The sequence below is a fragment of the Rhipicephalus microplus genome, chromosome X (genome assembly GCF_043290135.1).
Source record: "Rhipicephalus microplus isolate Deutch F79 chromosome X, USDA_Rmic, whole genome shotgun sequence".
NCBI lineage: Eukaryota > Metazoa > Arthropoda > Arachnida > Ixodida > Ixodidae > Rhipicephalus > Rhipicephalus microplus.
The window spans coordinates 64727524-64749726 of NC_134710.1; the positions used below are offsets into that span (position 1 = coordinate 64727524).

Here is a 22203-nt window from a genome sequence, read left to right on the forward strand (position 1 = left end):
CACTTTGACACATGCTCTTTATTTTCACACACTCACACATTCAACCCTTCAAGGAAAATTCGGTGATTTCGAGTAGAGGGGACAGAAACGCACAAGATGCAACCGCCGAGTGCCAGCGATGGCCACACAGCTATCTCGTAACACTTTGTCCAACCGGCAGGAGCTGGTGTCTGCTAGCTGTACATTGCTGTTGCGTTCATCTTCGCAAAGCATTTCCAAATAGCAAATAAGGTTAAGGAGCACAGCGCACGCACCGTCTCCCTCGTACACGAGGGTGTGCGTGAGGCAGCCGGTCAACCCCTGGGCAGCATGTCTCTCAAGTCGGCCACCACGTAAGCCACGGCCGTCCAAAAGGCCGCGCACAGGTCCAGGTCGCGACTGCTCACGGCGCTCATGGTGTCGGCGCGCGTGTGGTGGTAGTGGAAGTAGCGTTCGTTGCGTGTCAGCAGCACGGAAGTCGGCACTCCAACTTCTTGCAGCTTGGTGACGTCTGAGCCACGGCCGTTGGGGGATTCGAGCCGCGTTGCACCAATAGGCGCTGTCAGAGTCAACAATCGGCGCAGGATGCAAGCGGTCGTGTTGTCACCGCCGCTCATGGTGATCCCGACCGGTGCGAACGTGCCCATGTCCGACTCGAGGGCCAGCGACACGGCGTCCATCTCGTCCCGGTGCCGACGCACGAATTCAACGGCTCCGTGCAATCCGTTCTCCTCCGCGGTCCACAGCACCAGGCGTAGCGTACGCCGGGGTCTTAGCCGCATGCGTCGCAGCTGCGCCATCGCCGCCAGGCCGATGAAGACACCTCCCGCGTCGTCCACGACGCCTTGGCCCACGTCCCAGCTGTCCGTGTGCGCACCCACGATCACGTACTGCGCGAGTACAAGAAGCCTAGCTGTATACGGGCTAACACTGGTGTACAACGACGGGCAATTTCAGCTGTGGGCTAAGGTACTCGGCTGCTGACCCGCAGGTCGCGAGTTCAAATCCCGGCTGCGGCGGCTGCATTTCCGATGGAAGCGGAAATGTTGTAGGCCCGTGTGCTCAGATTTGGGTGCATGTTAAAGAACCCCAGGTGGTCGAAATTTCCGGAGCCCTCCACCACGGCGTCTCTCATAATCATATGGTGGTTTTGGGACGTTAAATCCCACAAATTAATCAATTTCAGCTGTGCTCCGAAGTAACCGTAAAAGTCCATAACTTAGCTTAAATTTTGGCACTTTCCGGGATCGCATACACTGCAAAATAAAACGTTGCGACTTACATTGTGCGTTCAATCATGTATTTGTCACAAAGAATTTAGGACTCTGTAGCAGTTGGCTTATACCACATGTGACGTGTGCCTGGCGGTAGTTCTTCCTTTTTACTAGTCACGAAACCCTATAGATGGCGAAGAAAAAAAAATTAATCTTACCGAGAGCAGAGATGTCATTAGGCACAAAATATGCCTGAGCTGTGAACAAAGACTAACTGTCTTAATACTTTTGTGCACCCTTTTAAGTATATAGCGCTGTGCCAACAACGATGTGTAATCCTTGATACGCGTGTAATCCTTGAAGCACTTAATGACTTTGAAAAGACATGCACCGGAAAATCTCGTTGGTATACGATGCTTCATAATGCGTTTTCCGTGATACCAGGTTAAAATAATGTTTTTTTTTATTTTCCGGCGAATGTCCCAGAACATCAATATTTCTTGTTAAAGTTAATGCGATCTTGTTTTCACTTGAAATTTGAAAGTGCGACTGACCCATAGCTTCATATTCCATTGCCACCTCCCAACTTCATCGCAAATATTTGAGAGAATGAACTGCAGTTAATTTATCCCTAACTTTCAGTAAACCTTCAAGGACTTGAAAAATGAGAAGAAAGCCCAGATTAGATTGACGAGCTATATTTAGAGCTGCCGAATAATTGTTTAATGGCTGCAGTTTGAGTGAAGTCAAGTCATGATGCTCTTCAGAGTACGTTATGCGGAGCAGTATACTGACGCGTACGAACCTTTGCCAATTTCATCGCCGAGTACGCTATCTTCATATACTTCTTGGACTTTATTTAGATAATAGGATGAGCGAGTGCTATATTAGTTCACGGTTAACAAGAAGATACTATTAACGAGATATTGTTGCAGACAGCAACTGTTTTGTTGCAAGGTATGGCTGCAACTATACTTTGACTTTTTTTCCCCTTTATAGTCTACCAGAAATTCAGAGGTGTCAGTCGGGCCGCATCATAGAAATATGAAAGACCATAAGAACACTGAAAGCTGAATGTACGGCAGTGCACGTACGTATGAATTGGACGATTAACAACAAAAAAATGAAAACAAACGTGTCACTTGTGCACACAGTGGGGCCCGCTGAATCTTATAAATGGTCGTAACCTAATCTCAAATAAATCATTCCAATGAATTGAATTTGTTATTTCAATCAGTATTCTCGAGAACCGCCTCTTTTCCACCATTTCCATCACAAGATGTCAAGGTGCCAATGCAGGATATTATGATAAGTGAAGACGGCATCTTAAGTCTCTTGCGCAAATTTGATACCAAAAAGTGTCCTGGCCCAGACCATATCACAAACGTTTTTCTTTTCCTGTAGAAATACAAGGGTTAGGCATCAAAGTATCCGCACAAACTTTGCACTGTATCTTTGAAGACGTCACCTATTCCTGATGACTGGCATTGTGCAAATGTTGTGCCAATTCGCAAATCCGGTTTCATATCAGATCTGAATAATTACAGACCAGTATGACTCACGAGCACGTTTTGCAAGGTTTCGGAACACATTATTTATAAAGCCATTGTTGATGACGAATGATATGTGGTGTTTAACGTCCCAAAACCACCGTATGATTATGAGAGACGCTGCAGTGAAGGGCTCCGAAAATTTTGAAAACCTGGGGTTCTTTAACGTGCACCCACATCTGAGCACACGGGCCTACAGATAAAGCCATTGTTACCCACCTTGATAAAAACAACCTTTTGTGCCATAACCAACATGATTTCAGGTCTGGATTGTAAACCATAACGCAATTATCAGAATTAACGCATGAAATTGCTAACGAACCTAATATAGAAGGTCAAATCGATGCTGTTATTTTGGATTTACTAAAAGCATTTGATGCCGTTCCTCATGTTGGCCTCATTACCAATTTTTATGCATATATTATTGACAGAGTCACTGTGTCTTGGATTTTTATGTTATCTTACGAATAGAACAGAAAGTGTCACTGTGAATTCCTGTTCGTCAGATAAACTGAATGTGTTTGCTGGAGTACCACAAAGGTCGGTATTAGCAGCCATGTTATTTATAATTTATTTAACTGATATACAAGAATGTGTTCGCCCGGATTTACAGATACATTTGTTCGTGGACGACTGCGTCATATGCAAGACAATACACAGCCACGCAGATAAACTTACGCTAAATGACTCTTTAGGTTCTATTCGGGCTTGGTGCAAGGTATGGGGTATGAGGCTAAACACTACGAAAACAAAATAGTCGTTCGCTAATAAAAAATGTCCTCTTGAATTCGAGTACCCACTAGACAATGCACCATTATCTTGCACTTCACACAAAATATCTGAGGGTAATTTTGATGAGTACTCTAAGTAGGGACACCCATGTTAATGACATTTTTCGGAAAGCTCATAATAAACTGACAATGCTAAAATAAAAAAACTGAGTGGAGCACCAACATCCGTCAAACTCAAAGCGTGTAAATATTTAGTGCAACATAGCCTGGAGTACGCAGATTTGATTTGGAGCTCACATCAGAAATATCTAATTGATAAACTGGAAGGAATACAAATACTTGTGGTTTAGTTTGCCTTTTCTGATTAATAAAGAAGGAGCAGTGTTAGCTTTTTATTTCAGAAAGCTAACCTACAGACGCTAGGTCATCGTACACTAATATAGAGGTTAAAGTTTCTTTATCATCTCTATCATGGCCCCTTCAGAATAAATCACTCTAGATACATTTTCTGACGAGACATTACTTTGGAACGGGTCACAGTAAAATGTTGAGACATTCTATAAGCCACATAAACTCGCACAAGTATTCATTATTTTCAGCTGCCATCGACAGTTGTAATCAATTACCTGAAAATGCGGTTTCCGCTCCCTCAGCAGACTCCTTTCTTAATATTATTGATAATGTGAACTTTGGTGTGTAAAGGTTTGCCGTCCAATGGTGTATAATTTACTTTATATCCTTTCAAACCTATGCCTATATGCAAAGCAACGCTGTATGTTGAACACTTTTTGTATTTTTACTTCATTTTTTATAGACATGTGTCCAGTTATGCCGCTAATCCACATGTACTTATATCACCATTCTTGTTTGGGCCTAAATGTGGCCTGCAGTATGTATAAACAAATAAAAATAATGTGAGAACACCGCCACTTACACCATCGTACGCAGGGTTGTATTCAGAATTTTTTGAGGTGGGGGGGGGGGGGGCACTTCTTTGATCTAAAGTAAGCGCCGAGCAGGTCAATGGTCCTTTTGCGCTATGTATGCGTAGCGAAAAAAAAAATTGGCCCTGTATCGGCATGTTGCAGTGCAAATGTCGTCGAAAGACGATAGTCTTGCGTCTGGAGAGAGTGAACAAAACATTTATTTGATGTCCGGTGCAAGAAAATTGGTGAATGGTATTTTGGAGGCACTGCGTTAGAGTGCCTCGAGCGTGCAGCGGAGGCGAACGAGCGAATCAAGTCACGTCACACGAGAGACATGAGCGCTATCTGGCAGTTATCCTGGAAAATGGGGCGCGCACCGTGCGCGCCCGTTTATGAGGGGATAAGGGGTAGAACGCAAGGCGACGGGTAGGTGCCACCACCGTGTCGTCTTAGCAAAGCGTTGGAAACACTTGCCGTTTCGTGCAAGCGTCGCATGGCCAGCGCAGCGTTATAAAGGCTACGACCCTTAAAATTACTTATGTATGCCTTTTCCAGTAAAAAAAATACACATACATAATATTGTCATGTTATTTAGTGCCTCAGATGTGCGCTATAATTGCTTTTTAATTGACAATCGCACAAGTATGAACGCTGAACCTTGAGCAATATTGGTTGGCGCTGCTGATGGGGTCGGCCGTTTGGAGTATCATTTGGTAACTTTAGTGCCGTTAAGAGTACCGTTAGGAGTGGACAAACAGACAAATGTACAGACAGACAGATAAAAATTTTTGCGTCGAAGGTCCCCAAAAAAGACTCTCGTGTTTAAAAACAGATGGACGGACGCACGAACTAACGCAGGGACGGACGAACGGACGGACGGAAGGACAGACGCACGTAAGCACGGACAGAATGACCGACGATTCGCTACACTCATCATCATTCACTACGCGGATATGCTGTGACACGGTTTTAATTGACATGCAATGCAATGCAACTGGCTATTACGACTACGACGACGCGCGACATACGAATCATGCCGTAAAGGGCTTTGCCCCTATAAGAAATAGTAGAAGGCGCCGGCAGCAACAAAATTAAGCTCACACCATAGGCGCACATCTTCGCGCAATCGCAGCTTGCGTACCAGAAGCGATTGAGAACAACGCATTTTGTGCGATCCAAAATGAACGAGTTATATACGCATGTACACAGCATGCAAATGAATGCGTATTGCACCCGGTGAACTAGTGACCGCTTTGAGCCCGATCGGAATCAAATTTCTCAACAGTGATTGGAACCCTTCTGCAGCTGACATAATAGAGTCAACCATGATTGAAAGTACCCGTGTGACAATGCTTTAAGTTATAACTCTCGGGATGCTGAAATCGCATAAATTACGCTGCCCAAACACGAATGGTCCGTGGGTTGCCACTTCTCCCGCTTGATCTTTACAAGCCACATGTGTCGCCTTGTGGGATCTTTCGGGAACCTGAACATCCTGTAGCCATTTCGCGAGATGTTTGTGCCCCGTGGCACGCAACACCCGGGCATTTTGCCCGAGAAGACGCCGCGCACGTGTCTCACTCAACCAGCCACGGCGAGACGGGGGTAGCCGAATGGCGGCCGCCGATCGGAAGGCGGCACTCACCGCTTCAAAGAGTGGTTCCACCTTGCAAGGGGGCGCGCGCATCGGAGAACCCTAGTGTACATTAAGGTCCCTAGATGAAACAAGTTTCCAAAGTAGCGTCACTCATTGTTCTCGAGCCGCCCTCCTCACTTTCTCGATTACTCCTCTTTTTCTCTGCAATCCACGTCTGTAATTGGTGAATATCTTGCACGTCATCTTGCAAATGGCTGGTGGTATTAAGAACATATTTATTATTGTGCAGAAAGGTTTAAAACGAATACGCATGCGCATATGGCTCCAGCCGGATTATTGCCGTGACCAAAGACGAAATCGTAGCCTGGACATAAAGTGAAGAAGAGGAGCGTTTGTGTGCTGCAAGTCAACCAAAATTGTTTCGCGGTGCTCGTTTATTGCAATATCCGCGTTATTCAACAATGCAGCGTTGCCGTAAGACAACAGAAAACGATTTCGCTCACTTCAGCTTACCTTGCGCTATCCGAAATGAAGCACGCCGTAAAGTATAGCTATGAAACATTTCGCGCGAACGCTTTTGTGCAACTCCGTCAACGTACGTCAACGCGAATCTGCGAAGTAAGTTTATTTGTCGGTTTTTATTGAAACGCCAGACGCGCGTCTAAGTGCGCCTCTTGTGCATGCCAGTTGGTACAAATACGTGTGCGTATGCACGTATGCACAGCAGCTGGAGGGTGTAATCAACGCACTTTCAGAAACATTTTACGCTTGACCAGTTCACGCATGAGCCGAAACGCGCTGCTTCGAGACACCTCACCAGTAGAACTCTCACTTTTCCGGAAGTTCCGAGCACCGCATCAAAATCACCTGGCATCACGATTGTCCAAATGGGCTCATTAAAATAAACCACCATCACAGCTAGTCAAGCGTTTGTACCAGTCCGGCCGTAGTTTTTTTTTTTCTTGCGTGTGCACAAGCCAGCTGTAATCACTCGTCACAACGTCAAGCCCTGTGGTCACTGACAAGATCCAGCGAAAAGCGCGTTCACTGTGTAACAGCACAAAAAAAAACACATTCGGAGAACTGGATGAACTAGAATGAACGACGCAAGACGCCATAGCTAGTGGTGTAAAATATAGAACTGCACAACGTTGCCAGTTGAGAACCACACATCCTGCTTGCTCTGGTGTTGTACCGTTTATGTTTATGAAGGTAATCGTTTATTCTACGACTCATTTCGTGCTATATTGATTCATTTACATCTATTGAACACAGCAATTGAACCCAAACATTCGCCTTTTGATGAAAGTTTTGAACCTTGTAGGGGGCGCTCCAGGAACATAGGCGAGGAAAAAAAGAGAAGTTCTCCCTACCTTGGAAACTTGTTTCATCTCGGGAGCTTAGTGTACATTATCTGTCAGCACAGCTCAGTGGCCGTTTTATCCCAGCTGTCGATCGCGGTCAAAGCCAGAGTCCAAAATTATAATTTTAGGTTACCAAGCATTATACTAGGCAGACACATCAGTTAAAAATGACTCTACTGAACGTGGTCTAAGATTTCGTGTATATTTTAAGCATATAAACGCCGCTTGCACTGTGTCGCGCAATGATGTGTATAGCAGAGTGAGCACCTAGCTGATCCTGACTTGGCTAGGCTCTCACACTTTCACCTCGCTTTCAAAATCTCGCTATACTATACTATAAATAGCTATGCTGTGATCTGCTAGCGTGCCTGGATAACCGAATGGCTAGAACAGTGGTTCTCAACTGGGCCACTGCATGGGCAAACGTTATTGGGAGTTTTTACCCATTCTCAGTTCGAGATCCTGTCACGGGCAATAAGCACAAAAATAAATGGCACCATTTCATGCCACCTACTCGGCGGTCACGTTATTCATATTCCCCTCCCTTCTCACCGGTTCCCCTGGTTCATCACATCAAAGGGTCCGCCATCACTTTAGCTGGATCCACCCAGAACCTCTATACGTCGACGTTTGAGAACCACCGGGTTAAACTCTCGCCTTCATTCGAATGATGCCTCAGCTAGAAGTCTTTCTCTTTTTCTCTCTCTTTCTGTTTTTCTATTTGTCTCTCTTTCTTTCTTCCTTTCTTTCTTCCTTTCTTTCTTTTTTTACTTAGAGGAAAAAAACGAAGAGAACAAAAAAGCGCGCGCTGTTTCATGATTATGACGGCTTTCTATCTTCTACGCATGCTAAACCTCAAACATAATAGCTCTACTGCAAAAAACAAAAAAAAAACACGTTTGCTTCACGTGTAGAGAGCCGCTTCCTTGCAGCCGAGCTCAGGCTGTTACGACGGCGAATCCACGCAGGAGAAGATGATGATGCATGCAGATTAGGGGCGTGTATGCGTGAAGAGTATACAGTAAAAATAAAAATATCATGAAAATGTGACTCACGTGTGGTCTTCGCAATACGTATCACACAGGCGCTACTCAAAAGTAAAAAAAGCTTGGGGGGCACCATAGATACCTGCTCCGGAAAGACTGAGCCGGTGATGTCGGCGACAATGTTTCTGGAGACGCCTTGCGTGTGGTTGTTGCTCATCTCCAAATGGACGACCACATTGGACCCTGCAGATATATGAGAATAAAGGTCGCTGGTCATGTTACCCCTATTTTTGCTTTGAAGGCACTCGACCCGTTGATGTATACGTCGTCCATTCCGTTCTGCCTTTTTCAAAACACCCCGTATGGATAAAACAAAGCTTAGGCTCTCATGCACATACACACACAAAAAAAGCGTGGTTGAAAGCGATTTAGCCGAGTTTAGTGCCTCTGGCGATGGCTGCGTCTGAAAAATATCTCGAAGTTTCACCGGCGTTGACCTTGGTTGAGCTTGAAAGCCACATTCACGAAACGAGGTGGTTTCTGGGTTTGTACGCGGTGGAGTGGAGCTGTCACTCTAAAATATATCTAACATTGATGCCAGCCGCTATTGTTAGTCGGCTCGGTGGTCGTTTCGCTCGCAGTCTTGCGGAACACAACTTGCGGCTGAATGGCTGCCACAGCATTCCCTTTTTGTGCAGCGAGGCACTGTCCACTAGTGCCATAAAAACACTCATTAGTTTATACTTCAAATGACTGACATTGAGAAGCAACGATGAAATGACAAATAAATGCTTGTTCGGGTCTGTAATTATAAAATTATTGAACACAATTTAATGCGGTATTTTTTGTAGGTTATTCAATCACTCTCAATGACCCCTATGGCATCACGTGAGAACCACATATAGCTTCAGAATTCGAGCACGTTTTTTCTACTGAAACTCACCACGTTTCGCGAGCCTCCACAACATGTCGGCGTCCTCGACTGTGACTGCCGCGGCGGGTATCTTCGGGTATTCGGGCATGTAGTGCAACATTCCTGCGTGCGGCGTGTACAGGGAGGTCGGGGTCGCTGAACGCACTAAAGCCGCCACGGCCCCGTATCTGCACATTGCACGGTGCTTTGCTTGTGCTATCCATTCTTTGCAGGCGACAATTACAACACAAGCATACATCCAACAGCAAAAGTTAGCGGAAAGTCCGTTCCACAAAAAAAGATGGTTCCACTCGATTAGTGCTTAGGGCTTATAGTCTATAGCTGGTGGCTGTATGGGTTGCACTGCCAGATACAGGCTGCGACATTTGTTTGGAGTTACGCTTCCAGACAAAGCGAGAATATAGCAATCGCAAACATTTCACTTCACACCAGCTTTTACTGTTCATTGGACAGTAAAGCATTTAAGAACTTTGATGGTGAATTTTATATAGGTGCTACTTTTCTGTCTAGCGGAAGGAGGGCATAAAATACTCCTAGATTCTGCTAGAGCGCAATACTACGTTCGTGGTGTATACTACACTGCTAAACACAATTCTTTTTTCTTGTTGTTTAGGCACTGACTTTTTTTTGTTCAAGCTTTACAATTTAGCACTGAAAAAACAAGCCTTCATATAAACATGTTCACGCAAATGTATTTGCTAAAGTGTGTTCTTTCATGTACCACCAGATGTTCTTTGTTCGTTAACATAATTTTGAGAAATTGTTTGCGCGATGTGTAGTATACTAGGCTAAAGATATATGCGCACATTATATATATATATATATATATATATATATATATATATATATATATATATATATACTGAGAGTAATAATGCAATGGGCCAGTTAGTCTTCGTTAAGGTATGGGATATGGCACAACGGGAGCGTGAGATAAGGCACAACGGGAGATAATGTTAGTACAGCAAGTGAAAACGCAATATTGACTCATTAGTAAAACTTTCGTTGATCCACATGGTCCCTAACTCATTCAACGCATGTTCACATCACCACTTACCAATAGAAGTTGAAAGTTGGTGACTACGCAAGGAACATCAACTTTGAAAAAAAATTCGAGACTATAACCTTTAGTTTGGGATATCCCTATCAAAATATCTAATATGAGTCATGATCAATCGTACGGAACGTATGCAATAATCCCAATAATCTCGTATGATCATACGAGAACACATCTGAGTTATATATGTGTTCATACGAAATAATTAGATACGAGGCATATGCGTCATATGAGAATATTAGTGCAACGCTACTAAGCATGCGGTAAACATTTGAACTTTCCAGCCACCGGCCCTTTCAATAATTTAAACCGAACCTTATGATTCACAGTCGAAAATAGCACAAATGACAATTGCATCCCGTCGCATAAGCTGAGAATAAGTATCTGAAAATAAGTGTAATCCTTAATACTAGCTCCAAGTGAATACGACTTGCGAACTCACTGGTAATGTTTTTTTTTATTGTGATAAGCCTAGAAGTTAAATACTGTAGTTATACTTTACATATGTTTTATATAATGTTAAATTTTTATTTTTTAAAACAATGGCAGTGAAGTGCTTACTATCCATACGCGTGTTGCAAGATGCAAAGTCCGAGAGGGTAAATATGAAAGGGTTTGCAGTTTTCAAAACTATTCTTTATTGCAGAACACGTCTAAAGCGTCTTAATTACAGGAGAGCATTTCAAGAAAAAGACATCCGAGTTAGGAAGTTACACGTTATATAAGCAGAATGAATACGTTTAACGTAAACAATATCGCGCACATGCGATTGAGATATGCACAGTGCATATTGAACTGAATATACCGAAGCAAAAAATGAAAAAAAGCACGCGCTGATTGAAATGACAAAATCGCAGCAAGAGAAAAGACGAAAAACAGGTCCATTTTTAAAATACAATGCTTGATGCACCCATCTATGCATGAATAGAAAACGGTAAACGCTTTCAGAATGTTGACAGCCTCAACTAGCCACAAGATCAGGCTATAGAGCTGAGCATTAGCTTACGCACGCGCGCGATACTGTAAGATTGAAAAATAGGTTTGACACATTCGGAAATGTTAGTACGACTTCGAGCATGGGGCCTTGCACGAATGCGTAGCGTGTTCAAGCTATCAGATGCCATTTGCAAAGAGAATAGCTGACATACTAAATAAACTCTTCCTAAAGAGGTTTTCTTTCGATTTTAACTTGACAATTTTCGCAGAGCTGTTTATTCGCCGACCACTGCTATCTCATTATCTTGTCGACATGACCTCATTTTGCATAGCCTTGCAAAAATTCTTCATGAAAACAGTAACGCTTTTTGACGCATATTGCAACATAAGGGTTGATAGATGGGCTTCACGACAAAGGCCTCTCCCATGTTCCGCCAGTTAACCCGGTCCTGTGCTTGCTGCTGCCAATTTATACCCGCAAACTTCTTAATCTCATCTGCCCACCTAACCTTCTGTCTCCCCCTAACCCGCTTGCCTTCTCTGGGAATTCCGTTAGAGACCCTTGATGACCAGCGGTTATCCTGTCTACGCGCTATGTGCCCAGCCAATGTCCATTTCCTCTTCTTGATTTCAACTATGATAACCTTAACCCCGGTTGGTTCCCTGATCTACTCTGCTTTCTTCTTGTCTCTTAAGGTTGCACCTACCATTTTCCCGACTATTGCTCGCTGCGTCGTCCTCAATTTAAGCTGAACCCTCTTTGTAAGTCTTCAGGTTTCTGTTCCATAGCTGAGTATATATACCGGCAAGATGCAGCTGTTATATACCTTGCTCTTGAGGGATAGGGGCAATCTACCTGTCATTATTTGAGAGTGCTTGCCAAATGTGTTCCATGCCATTGTTATTCTTCTAGTTACTTCAATCTCGTGGTTCGGCTCCGCGGTTATTACCTGCCCTAAGTAGACAGTCTTTTACATTACAACTTGAAGTGGGCTATTACCTATCTCGGAGCGCTGCTCTCTTCCACGGTTTTTGTACATTACTTTCGTTTTCTGCAGATTAATTTTAAGACCTACCTCTCTGCTCTGCTTGTCTAACTCCGTAATCATGAGTTGCGATTCGTCCCATCAGTTACTCAGCAATGCAAAGTAATTGGCGAAGCGCAGGTTACTAAGGTACTCTCTATTAACTCTTATTCCTAACTCTTCCCATTCTAGGCCTCTGAAAACGTCCTGTAAGCATGCGGTAAATAGCATTGGAGAGATTGTATCCCCCCCGCCTTACGTCCTTCTTGATTGGAATCAGGGTGTCGATGAAGCATATATAAACATCCTGGAATAAATCTACAGAGGTTCAACTGCCACCATAGTGCTCTATAGAGAAAGCGACAAAACATCAATCAAGTTTGTTTATATTTATAATGAAATATTCAGAGCACAAATTAACGGGATACAAGAAAGGAGGCAAACGTGCGCAGGCACGTCTGTTCCTCTCTTGTGTCCCGTTAGTTCGCGCTCCCAATATTTCATTATGCATATTGCAGCATTTTTTCAGTTAGAATATCCTCAAAGAGTTTTGCATACTTGATACAATCCGTTATTGAAACCGCTGAATCCTGTGGCAATGGTTTCATAGTCCACTTCATGTGTGACAACGTCTTTGTGGACAACGTGCGTCACAACAGGGATTTATTCTCTCATTTAAGTGCGTAGTCACACTTATCTAGTTCCAAAGCTCCTCTAGGACGAAGACCCGTTGAGGCGACACTGATTCTGAAGTATACTGAACGTAATCTTTAGAGAACTTTTGAGAAAGTTTTGAGATTGAGCGGCTTTAATCGCATCTGATTCTCCAAAAATCATTGGTACGTGTGACAAAAAACAAAAACAAATATCAACGGAAGTAATGCGTTTGAAGAGCTCCCGGATCAAAGTCTGTCAGAAAAAAATTGAAAACACCGATGGAGTGTTATCCCTGAATTTATATTATAAAAACTACACTGACTGTCTGACAGCATCAGACAGTCTGCCGTAAGGATTGCACAAAAAATATTTCTATCGTATAGCTGACATTTTCTGCCATCTTCTCTGTTGCCTTCAAGCCAGCCACCCCATCTTATCTATACAGAAAAAAAGTTCTGTGGTGACAGTTTTATGTGCATGAGCAATTTTAACCTTCCTCGAAATACGATTCCTACCTAAAAATCTCATATGACACATGTGACACACGTGTCCACTAATCTCGTATAATGACGCGTGAACACACACGATTCATATACGTTCAAAGGAGATAATTGGATATATGGCTTTTGTATCATATCAGGATTCTTGATAGGAACTTCAGTCATTTCTACATTGTTCTGCCTGACTCGTAATTATGCAGTCAAGCAGAATAATAAAATTCGGATTTTATGTCCCAAAACCACCATATGATTATCAAAGACACCAGAGTAGAGGGCTCCGGAAATTTCGACCATATGGTGTTCCTTAGCGTGCACTGACATCACACACTACACGGGGCTGGGGCTACACGGGCCTACTATTTCGCCTCCATCAAAATGCGACCGCCGGGATCGGCATCGAACCCTTGACCTTCGGGTCAGCAGCTGAGCACCGTATCGAAAGTTCCACCAAGGCTGACCATACAATACAGAAATATTAAACTTTTCTCTTTTCATAGAGCTAAAACGAGTACTTCCTAAACCAAGTAGCGGCTGTATTAGAATTTGTTATGCTTAGACCGCAGCTACGCGGAAACAATTTTCAGTGTGGTATTTTTCAGAACGTATCAGACCGTGAAGATGGCCCTCATTACTGCTATACTTTGTACCGAAAACTCGCGCTTTTGAACGTTCTGATAAAGTGTTCGTTTTAGTTTAGTTATAGAAAACTTTCCCAGTATTATTGAACAAAATTATCTTATGCAGCTGTGCTTTTTCATCCGAGGCCGAATGCATAAAACATTGATTTCAAAAGTCCGTTTTCCATCAGTCAGGCAGCCCCACTAATGATATGTCCCGTATCAGTATTGGCTGAACTATTCCTTTACGAAATGAAACCTAAAACGTTTTTTGCGACTATGGGCCCGATCACTTAGTTTGAGGACATCAAAACATATACTGAAGCCACCTTCCTTTAAAAATAAAAGAAAAGCTATTTGCCACCTCATTTTATAAGCAGGTAAATGCTAACATTAATATATGTATCAATTCAGGTTACAGCGCTCCAATAATTCGAAGAGATTACTTCCAATTTCAGAATCTCAAATCCAAATCCGCAAATTTCAACCCAGGTGGTCGAAATTTGCGGAGCCCTCCACTACGGCGTCTCTCGTAATCATATGGTGGTTTGGGAACGTTAAAACCACATATCAATCAATCAAATCGGCGAAAAACAAATACAGAGAAAACAACCTACTTACAATGTGCCCATATTTTGTCAAATTTCTGACCTGTTTTATGGAACATGTGGTATACGGGAATTCTCGAACAACAACGAGAACTTCCGAGCATGTCCGACAGTGTACATTTATCTTTCTCGTGTTTTTTTTGGTCTTCATTCAACTACATACACTTATTCGCATGAACCAACTGCACGAATCAACATTATTAAACTAGAGCCTTTTGCTGTTCTTGTGTGCATTCTCAAAGAAATGTGATATTCTATATACCGGGCGCTTTTGTTTATAAAATAGATTCATTTTTTAATGACACTAGAAACCAACTACACGAATCAACCTTAATAAACTAGAGGCGCCTGCTGTTCTTCTGGACATTCTCAAAGAAATGTGATATTCCGTATACCGGGTGCTCTTGTTTGTAAAATAGATTCTTTTTTTTTTCAATGAACTTAAGGCTTTTTTTTTCAACAAATGAACTCCATGTCGACGCAGAGATACCGTTAAGCAGATAAAATAACACTGACCTCACTAATTAACAAACACTTGTTAATTGCTTTTTAGTGACTTGAAAGTAGTTGCTTATATCGAAGGATCGCAGTGCGCGCCAATTTGTGGCATACTCATTTTTTTTTTTTAGAAATCATGAAAGTTGCACGTTATTTGAGATCAATGTTACCGTTGGGTAGATTTGAAAGCCTGTGCCAAAACTAAAGCTAAAAGTAGCCAATCTTGCCATGTGATTCAATTTTAGAGCCAGGTTTATGCTAGCCAGATGAAAAAAAAAAGAGAACTTCAGAACAGAGTTATTATTCAACAATAAAACACGTGATTTTGGATTAGCGAGAGCGGAGAATAACGTGCACAATAGGTTTTCATCTTGCTTTGTGAGCCGCAGGTAAGTTACCAATAAATTAATAAATTATAATTTTAGTGAGCCTGCATGCAGTTTGTCCACAAGAGTTCTTGCCACAGCAATTTTATCCAAATACCGTGTAGGAACAGTAAACGCTGACGCTGTTTATCCTTAGAAACCGTAATTAGTGTAGAGTTGCCTAAGAACAGTCCAGCTTCAAGTAGCGAAACATTAATGAATACATTGCACAATACAGCTTCATTGTGTTGCCGATCTCTTTCTAATGCAGTGCTGCAGCATTAGAATCTGAAGTCAGCAGCGTCATATCTCCACGCGTTTTCTTACATGCGCTTCACTCGGCGTGCGCAGTCGCGCCGCGCGCTGAATGTCCGGAAACTCTCTTAGCTCACCGGCGTTGGAAGAGAATGAGCGTATAGGCCAGAACAACAACAACAACAACAACAACAACAACAACAACAACAACAACAACAACAAACAACAACAACAATCTTGTAAGTGATGTTTATTCTTTAGGTTTGCTTGCAAACCGTGTGTGTAAATAATAGGAAAATGGCTCGTAAGTGCGCCAAAATAGAAGCTCAAAATATAGTCAGAACATCGCCATAAAGCCGACCTGAAGTTTTGTCGCTAGACATGCATGGTCGTAAGGTAACCAACTTGGTGCAAAGTAGCCACCAACGGTAAACCTCCTAGTTATGCTCCTCATCGAATTTAAAAATTGATACCGAAAGTGACCGCGCCCGGCACGCAGGAAGCCGAACTGCTCTGTTACGTCAGACCAAACTTCCCTCGACACTCCGAACAGATTCTCTTAAAAAATATCCGCAATCATTCTGAATGCCAAAGACATCAGGGAGCTTTAGAATACCGTTTGCAAGCGCTGCGGGCGTTGCGGACGCAGCGGGCACCATGTGAGTTTTAGAACAGCGTTTGCCCTGCTACGAACCGCAACGCACGATCGCAGCGACACCGTATATAGCCTCGAAACCAGCGCTTGCGGGCCACATGCGAGCCGCCATCACCGCCCGTAGCCTCGATACCAGCGCTTGCGGGCCACATGTGGGCTGCCATGACCGCACGCAATTTCGGATTTTTTGCGTGCGGTCCGCGAACGCGAACGCCGACTCGCGTTACGACGCATGCGCAGTGGCAGCGAGCGCACCACAAGGGCTCGCGGTGTGCTATTCTAAATCTCCCTATCGTACTGTTTGCGTGCGATTTGTTGTCGTTATCTGTTTCTTAAATTATAGTATAAAGGAGTGCTGAAAAACATGTCGCTTATCTGCAGGAATTAAGCACCGCAGTGGCTACCCCAGAGTTTTATGCTTCACATCGAAAAGAAAAGTTGAAACCGCGGTTGTCTCGCGCTCAGCGCAAAAGAAACATATGCACTAAACACCTCATGAAAAAATAATGCGAACCGCTGGCGCAAGTGAGATGACTTGCTGCTTGTCACGGAAATATGCGACCGGGACGCGCATTCATTCAAACATTTTCTTGTCACGTGCAGTTTTCTGACTTTACACGAGTGGTCGCCTTTTTGCGCGCCGGGTGCGGTCAATTCCGGTATCGACGATACAATTCGACCGAATGCATGTAATTACGTGCAATGTTTGCGATTAAAAAACGAATTTGCCATAAACTGGCATGTACTACAAATTTTCAATATAATTAAGTACCTGCCCTCAGGTAATTCTTTAAAAAGTTATTCACGAGTTTTTGTTGATAGTTCGCAGCAGCGTCCATTTAACTGTGACGAACTACTTTTGCCTTAACCTGAAGAGCGTGTGCGAAAACAACAGTAACTTTACAAGCTTACTATCCACAAAACTTTTATTTTAAAAATCCATAGTGTCAAAAAAACAAAAGCAGTTGTATAACACAGAATGTGTGCCTCTGAGCTGAGACTTCCCAAGTAGCACGTCACACAAGCCTTATACGAGTCGGAATGTATTTGTGAATATGTATACCTATCGAAATAAATTAGAATACGTGTGCTAGAATGATTGTTGGCGTACCTGGCTGCGTACGAGGGTCCCTTGGTGCGGTACGGCACGTACGATAGGTAGCTGGTCCACTCTGGAGTGTACAACACGATGGTGCCATTCACCTGCAGCATTTCGAGAATCGACGGAAGACTGCTAAATTGTGCCTTTCGGTCAACGCCCTATGCGTGTTGATTTTCAAACACGCATTCTTGGGGCAGGGGCGTAGCCGGGGGTGATACATCGAACACGTGCCCACCCCACTCCCCGAAATTTTTAGCGCCATGGCACAGAGAGCGAAAAATGGCCATTTGAAGAGGATGCCCCTCCCGAAATCATGGTTGTGCCCCCCTCCCCCCCACCCCCGAAAACAATTTCTGGCTACGCGTCTGCCTGAAAGAGGGTTTGCTACAGGCGTTGCAAGCTAGGAGCTCTTGTAATTGGCGTTATTATGAACGTTGGGTGCCCAATGTACGAAGCACTTCAGAATTCACATTTTTATGTTACTTTCGAAACCACATTTGCTAATAGGGCATAAGGTGGTCTCGATTGCCTGACGTTCCCTCTATTAGAGCGTTATAGCGTGTGTGCTTCTGTGCGAGTATACGTGCTGATCTCTATGAAGAAAGATGTACTGGAGCAAGTAAATAGCGAAGGTGATAACGAAGAGTGCTAGAGAAAATATCTTTTTTATGAACGAAAGACATTCCAAGTTGACACCTTCAGTTTGCATTCAAGATGTAATTCGCACGTATAGCGAGTCGTGAGCCGGTGGTGAAGCTCATATTTACGACGTAGTTCGTACTTCCATATGATTCGTACTAACACTAAACACCTAGAGATCGCGATAAGAGATATTAGCGTAAGCGATTGGTCAATGCCACACAGGTGGCATATGAACAAAATGTTGTGAAGTTTTCTTTTCAAGGGAAAGAGCACACGAGGCATATGAAGCCGAGGTAGACCGAAAACTTTCATCGGTCTCCCTTAACGATAAGTAAAAAAAAATATTGCAGACTTCAGAAAAATCCAGTCATTTTGTTCCCGTAATCACCTCATTTCGCCATCGACAAATAGCTACTACTTGTCTGACTATATTCTTGATGATGCTCTAAAATTGTATACTGGGGCTTTCATTGGACACATCCTTGTTCTTCAAATATGTTTATCATCAAGCATGTTAGAGATGGGAAGCGTCTTATGGTCGAGCTCAATCCGGTGTGTGGCGTGACCATTTTTGCAGCGCATGCGCGACCCTCCCCTTCTCTCCCCCCCCCTTCTCTCACCATAGAACGCTGACGCAGGCAGCGTCTGCAAGAGCTACGCCTCCCTCTCTTTCCTCTAGACATCCCTCCCAGCGCCGTTCACACTCCGCATGCGCGTCTCATCCCCTTCCCTCTCTCCTTTGTTCCCCCTTTTTCACCTCACAACGTCGATGCAGGCAGCGTCTGCGAGCGAGTTTCTTGCGCCGTGTCGCCTGTAGGCAGACAGAAATTAGGTGCCTTCTTCCTTTCCTCACGAACCACTAACCAACCGAAAAAAAAAAAACCGACTGCTCACGCTGCACAACCGGTCACTGGCCACCCCGTATATATAGACACTGAATCTTGACCTCCAAGGTAGTGACGGTGGGAGATTTCGCCAGTGCGTTTTTGAACAATCAAAATGCGCTGCGTGCGCGTTAAATAAAAGAGAACTGCAGGTCTCTTTATCTAATCAGAGTCGTCTGTCTGTCATTGCCCATTAGCAGCGACTGGCATGTTCTAGTAGGAAACACCGGTCCATCACTGCGCGCTTTGCGCCTCCCAAGGTTCCTCTCCGGCGCAACGCAGCGATGAGCGTCATCGTCAACGCCACCGCAAGTGTAAGATTTAGCGCCCGCTGCTTCGCATCCACACATGGTGTCCTTTAGCGGGAGATAGTGTAACTTTTTTTCTCACATTCGGTTGTGGGAACTCGGCTGGACTGTGATCTTTGCTTCGCTGTCTCTTCGGTGCTTAATAAAGGTCACGTTAACTGCTGCATCACATTTCAAACAATATTTCACCTATTTGAGCTTCAGGCGCAAACAAAAGTTTAATGAAACAATTATATCTAACAAGAATAGGTGCGAGATGAAGGGGCCTATTAAAGAAGCACGTAACATATCTGCTCTTGCCCCACCGCGGTTGTCTAGAGGCTAAGGTGCTCGGATGCTGACCCGCAGGTCGTCGGATGGAATTCCGGCTGCGGTGGCCGCATTTTCGATACAGGCGAAAATGCTGTAGGCCCTGGTGCTGAGATTTGGGTGCACGTTAAAGAAACCTAGGTGATCAAAATCTTCGGAGACCTCCACTACGGTATCTCTCATAATCATATGGTGGTTTTGGGACGTACAACCTCACATATCAATCATCAACTATGCGACAATGTAACTCAGAGAAACGCACTTTTTCCAATTGAAGCAGTCGCAGCTGACGTTTATTCGGTTGCACAAAATGCTGTAACGGCCCATTCATATTCCAACCAAAGACACGACACTGGCACCCATCCGTAAGTTGCAACAAACAAAACACATTTCCTGCCGAATGTCATGCTTTGACTAAGTGTTAGTGGAATAGCGGTGATATTGCCGAAAAAAATGTGGCTCCTTGAGCGACGCAGTCTGTTAGTACTACTATTACTACTACATACTATTGCTATAATATTTTACGACCACAACAGGTGAAATGAAAGTTGTGCTTCAGCTGCGTGTTTATCTGTGAACAACTGACAACGTGCACGTGCGGCCGAAAAAAAATTGCGTGCCCTTGAAAATCTTGAACCGTGTCTCTGGAAATCCGTCCGATGATTGCTGATTGATTCTACGGGATATATAACACTGTGACATGCTCCGACGTCTTGGGGCTTATATAACTCTGTTACATGCTTGGCCCGTCTTGGGGCTGTAAAAGAGGTTGATTGATATGTGTGGTTTAACATCCCAAAACCACCATGTGATTATGAGAGACGCCGTAGTGGAGGGATCCGAAAATTTAGACCACCTGGTGTTCTTTAACATGCACCCAAATCTGAGTACATGGGCCTATACAGAATTTTCGCCTCCATCGAAATGCAGCCGCCGCAGCCGGGATTCGATCGCGTGACCTGCGCGTCTGCAGCCGAGTACCATAGCCACTTGACCACCGCGGCGGGACTGTCCAAAAGGTTCCACGGAAGTATAGGGCTCTTACCTCGGCGCTGCGACTCTCGAGCTCCTCGAAGGAATGTACCACGAGCACAGGAGCCGTTATGCCCCCCGGTGGCGTGGCTACCGAGCCGCCCAGGCCGAGCACATCGAGCGGCACGTGCCGGGGCGCGACGAGCACTGCCAGCTCGCGACCGCGTTGCCACACCGGCGTCTCCACGGGCTCCGTTTCGACGCGGTCCACGCCGGCGACCCGCAACGCTGCCACGAGCGCGTCGATTGCAGCCTCGAGGTTCTCGGAGCCCACCTGGCGGTGGCCGAAGTGGTCGGCGAACTCGGCCAGAGCGTGGTACGTGGTGCCGGACTGGGGCCCATAGTCGAAGGCCGACAGGATGCGCCGTACCACGGGTCCGTAACTGTCGATCTCCTTGGCGAGCGTCGAGGGCAGGTCGCAGCTGTCAGACAGAAAGCCTCGCACTCTAAGGTGGCGCTATGCGAGGCACGCCAGCTATAAACCACACGAATTGGTTCGAATATTATACATATATAAAAAACGACGGAAGTAGCGGTGAATATGGAACACATGCTAATAAAGTCGCGTCGTCTCGCCGGTCTTGTGCATCACAGAACACTTTATTTCCTGAGTACACCTCTATAAGGTATTGCGTAAGGTTTGGATTACAGAATTTTCACACAGTGTCGGTCAATCAAGAACATTGCTAGTTGTGTTCTTCTTGGAGCTGCGTTCGCTGTGAAGCGGTGTAGTGCGTGGTATACAGTAAAGTAATTAATCAGATACCTTTCGGTTGCAGTGCCGTTGTTCGACAACATCACAGATAGTAGCAGTGGCAGCGCCGGATTCATCGTGGTTGTCTCAACCTAGTGGCGCCGAGGCACCACTGCTGGATCCCTAGCTAGTAGTCGCGGGTGCCGTTTTCCTCCTTCGCTACGGTCCGCTTGGATGAAAAGAACAAGACTCCGGCCGCGTCAGTGGCAGTTCCCCGCCTGTGCACGAACCGATAAGCGCTGCCGCTTTCGCCGCGATACCCGATCCAAGAGTTATCTGAAGCGCAGTAATCCCGTGGTGGCTGTCGCTGGTGATTCCTAGGATTGCCGAGGATATGACGATGACATGTGCGATTGGAGCATTGTAGCGGCGGCCGCTATGCGGGCACGCTTCACCGCGGCACGATGGCACGGCGTAAACGTGTTTGTTCGTTCCGCTCGCGCATATGGCTCCTACCCACTATAAGAGATTGGCCAAATCTAGGACGGAATAAGCTGAACGTATATGTACATGTTAACATTATTATCTTGGACTTTACGTGCCAAAACCACGATATGATTATGAGGTGACTGCGAAAGTTTTGGCCATCTGCCGTTTTTTAACGTCCACTGACATCGTATACAGCACACGGGCTTCTAGCACATCGCTTTTATCGAAAATCGACCACCGTGGCTGGGACGGAACCCGTCACCTTTGGGCCAGCAGCCACGCACCACAA

At 44.7% G+C, this 22203-nt stretch overlaps 1 protein-coding gene across 1 annotated transcript; it reads right to left on the bottom strand.

Moving 5' to 3' along the window:
• On the bottom strand, nucleotides 1-21694 carry LOC119176129 (carboxypeptidase Q). The gene is made up of 6 exons (XM_037427270.2): nucleotides 21498-21694; nucleotides 20745-21153; nucleotides 17566-17657; nucleotides 9291-9448; nucleotides 8490-8590; nucleotides 1-869 (listed from the first exon to the last, which is right to left on the bottom strand). Exons 1-6 carry the CDS (start codon nucleotides 21560-21562, stop codon nucleotides 294-296), a joined length of 1401 nt encoding a protein of 466 aa, XP_037283167.2. The 5' UTR covers nucleotides 21563-21694; the 3' UTR covers nucleotides 1-293.
• Nucleotides 21695-22203: the final 509 nt, after the last annotated feature.

Excerpts from the sequence above, each read along its gene's own strand:
- LOC119176129 (XM_037427270.2), bottom strand. The coding sequence starts at position 21,562 with ATGAATCCGGCGCTGCCACTGCTACTATCTGTGATGTTGTCGAACAAC. Across the intron at positions 21,154-21,497 it reads AACGGCACTGCAACCGAAAG|CTGCGACCTGCCCTCGACGC; the intron begins GTATCTGATTAA and ends TCTGTCTGACAG. Across the intron at positions 17,658-20,744 it reads TCGAGAGTCGCAGCGCCGAG|GTGAATGGCACCATCGTGTT; the intron begins GTAAGAGCCCTA and ends GAAATGCTGCAG.